At 36.5% G+C, this 1,810-nt stretch overlaps 1 protein-coding gene across 1 annotated transcript; it reads right to left on the reverse strand.

Annotated features, from left to right (window-relative positions):
• Nucleotides 1–293: 293 nt before the first annotated feature.
• On the reverse strand, nucleotides 294–1,801 carry LOC109591842 (nuclear pore complex protein Nup133-like). The gene is made up of 9 exons (XM_020007462.1): nucleotides 1,634–1,801; nucleotides 1,461–1,579; nucleotides 1,336–1,395; nucleotides 1,150–1,290; nucleotides 1,037–1,096; nucleotides 916–990; nucleotides 711–778; nucleotides 554–642; nucleotides 294–500 (listed from the first exon to the last, which is right to left on the reverse strand). Exons 1-9 carry the CDS (start codon nucleotides 1,785–1,787, stop codon nucleotides 358–360), a joined length of 909 nt encoding a protein of 302 aa, XP_019863021.1. The 5' UTR covers nucleotides 1,788–1,801; the 3' UTR covers nucleotides 294–357.
• Between the last annotated feature and the right edge of the window lie 9 nt (nucleotides 1,802–1,810).

The raw sequence follows: 1,810 nt of genomic DNA on the forward strand, positions 1-1,810 counted from the left end.
TATGAGATCTATGATTAGATGTAGATACCAATTCGGTTGGTTGTCAAGCCACATGTGAAGGAGCTCAACATGTTTGATGCTTGGACCGCGGCCTCTTCTCTACACAAAAGAGAGTCTAAGAGACAGTGACGGCTGACCTCAAACGCAAAGAATGGGCAGAGAGGTTGCGTTATTATACCAATAAGATGGCCCGTGCTTAACACGAGGCCCTTTCCATGATGACCATGAGCTTTACATGCGGATCAAGAGTGAAGAGCAGTAATGAATCTACATTCTTGATTCATTACAATGAGTAAAATAATAATTACAATTATTTTGGTGTAAATTTGCCAACTCAGCAACTATTAAAAATTAATATTAACGCTGGAGTTCAGTGACTCTTTCATAGCACAACTTGACACAATAGATCAATATAGCAGAACTATCCAATCCTTTATCAACCAACAACTGAGATGAGAGCAAGTCTTCAATTGCAGGCAACAACTGCTTAACATCAGCAACTAAAGAAAAAGAAAATATATAATCAATAAGAGAAGCTAGGGGAACAGCATACAATTATGATGGCATTCATTCATCAGCTTAAACATGAGTGATTCCTGAAGTTCCTCCATTATGTCTCCACCAGTATTGAACTCAGACCAACTAATGGTAATATTTTAACAATAGAATAAAAGATTGATTGATTGCATGGAAGTTATGAGAGGACTTGCTTTGTTTGTAGTAACACATGACTCCAGATCAATACTTGTAACTGTCTTCTCTCTTCACTCTCTGATTCCTATATTTGATATATTATACATAAATCTATTCTACATTATGCATCAGAATCATACTAACAAAGTTACAAATGTAACAACCTGCATCAAAGATATAGCAAGCAAGTGTCTGTATAAAAACTCATGCTATAAAGCTTACAGGATAAGCAAGTAGAAGATAATTAAGTGCAAACATTGTGTACATTAGCTGATTGTCCTCTCCCTCAAGAAACAACTATAAAACTCATTAATAATTATAATTAAATGGAAACATGGCAGACTTTAATGACATCTTCAGGAGGCAATGGAGGCAAATCATTAATATCCTTCACGCCTATTTTCTAAGTCATAAAAAGATCATTTAATATAAGTGCATGAAAGTAAAAAAACTGACCTTTAGTGAATTTTCCGGTAGTTTCTCAGCATATTCAATCCTTTGCAACTCACAGTTGATCTCCTCCAAGTCACCAACAGTCTTTGCTGATGAGTGGCCCCCAGCAGCCAGTAGTGCTAGCTTACTGAGACTCAGTGCAGTCTAATACCAGTAATTTAACAATATCCCATGCAGTAAATGACATACCTTCTTTCGTGATAAGAAAGTTTCCTCATTATCCGATACTCTTCTCAGTGAGTCTGATGCCTATAAAACAATAAAAAAAGTGCATTGATTTTTGATTAGATGAATCAAAGTTCATTTTCACTAACTTCATTATACTTGTCAGTGGCTATTAGGTGAAGCCACTGAAGCTCTGGATACTCATTAAGAAACTTGCTCAGTGACTCTGGGAACAAGTTAGTGAGCTCTATCAACTGCTTGATGTTCTCTAAAGCAATTACAATAATTGTATATCTACAATATCATTATAACGTGGGCTTACTATTATCAATATAATAATGGAAGATAAACTCATCGAAACCTTTATCTTTAAAAACTTCCAGGTAATTCCTGAGCAGCTCCGTGTCCCCTTGTTCCTCCAATACTTGCAATATCGTGGGAAAGTGCGACCACTCCTCTGCCAACTGTAGAGCCATGCCAACCCTACCTAGATTCACTG

Source organism: Amphimedon queenslandica, unplaced genomic scaffold (assembly GCF_000090795.2).
Source record: "Amphimedon queenslandica unplaced genomic scaffold, v1.1 AMPQUscaffold_7086_Cont20959, whole genome shotgun sequence".
NCBI classification, from domain to species: Eukaryota; Metazoa; Porifera; class Demospongiae; order Haplosclerida; family Niphatidae; genus Amphimedon; species Amphimedon queenslandica.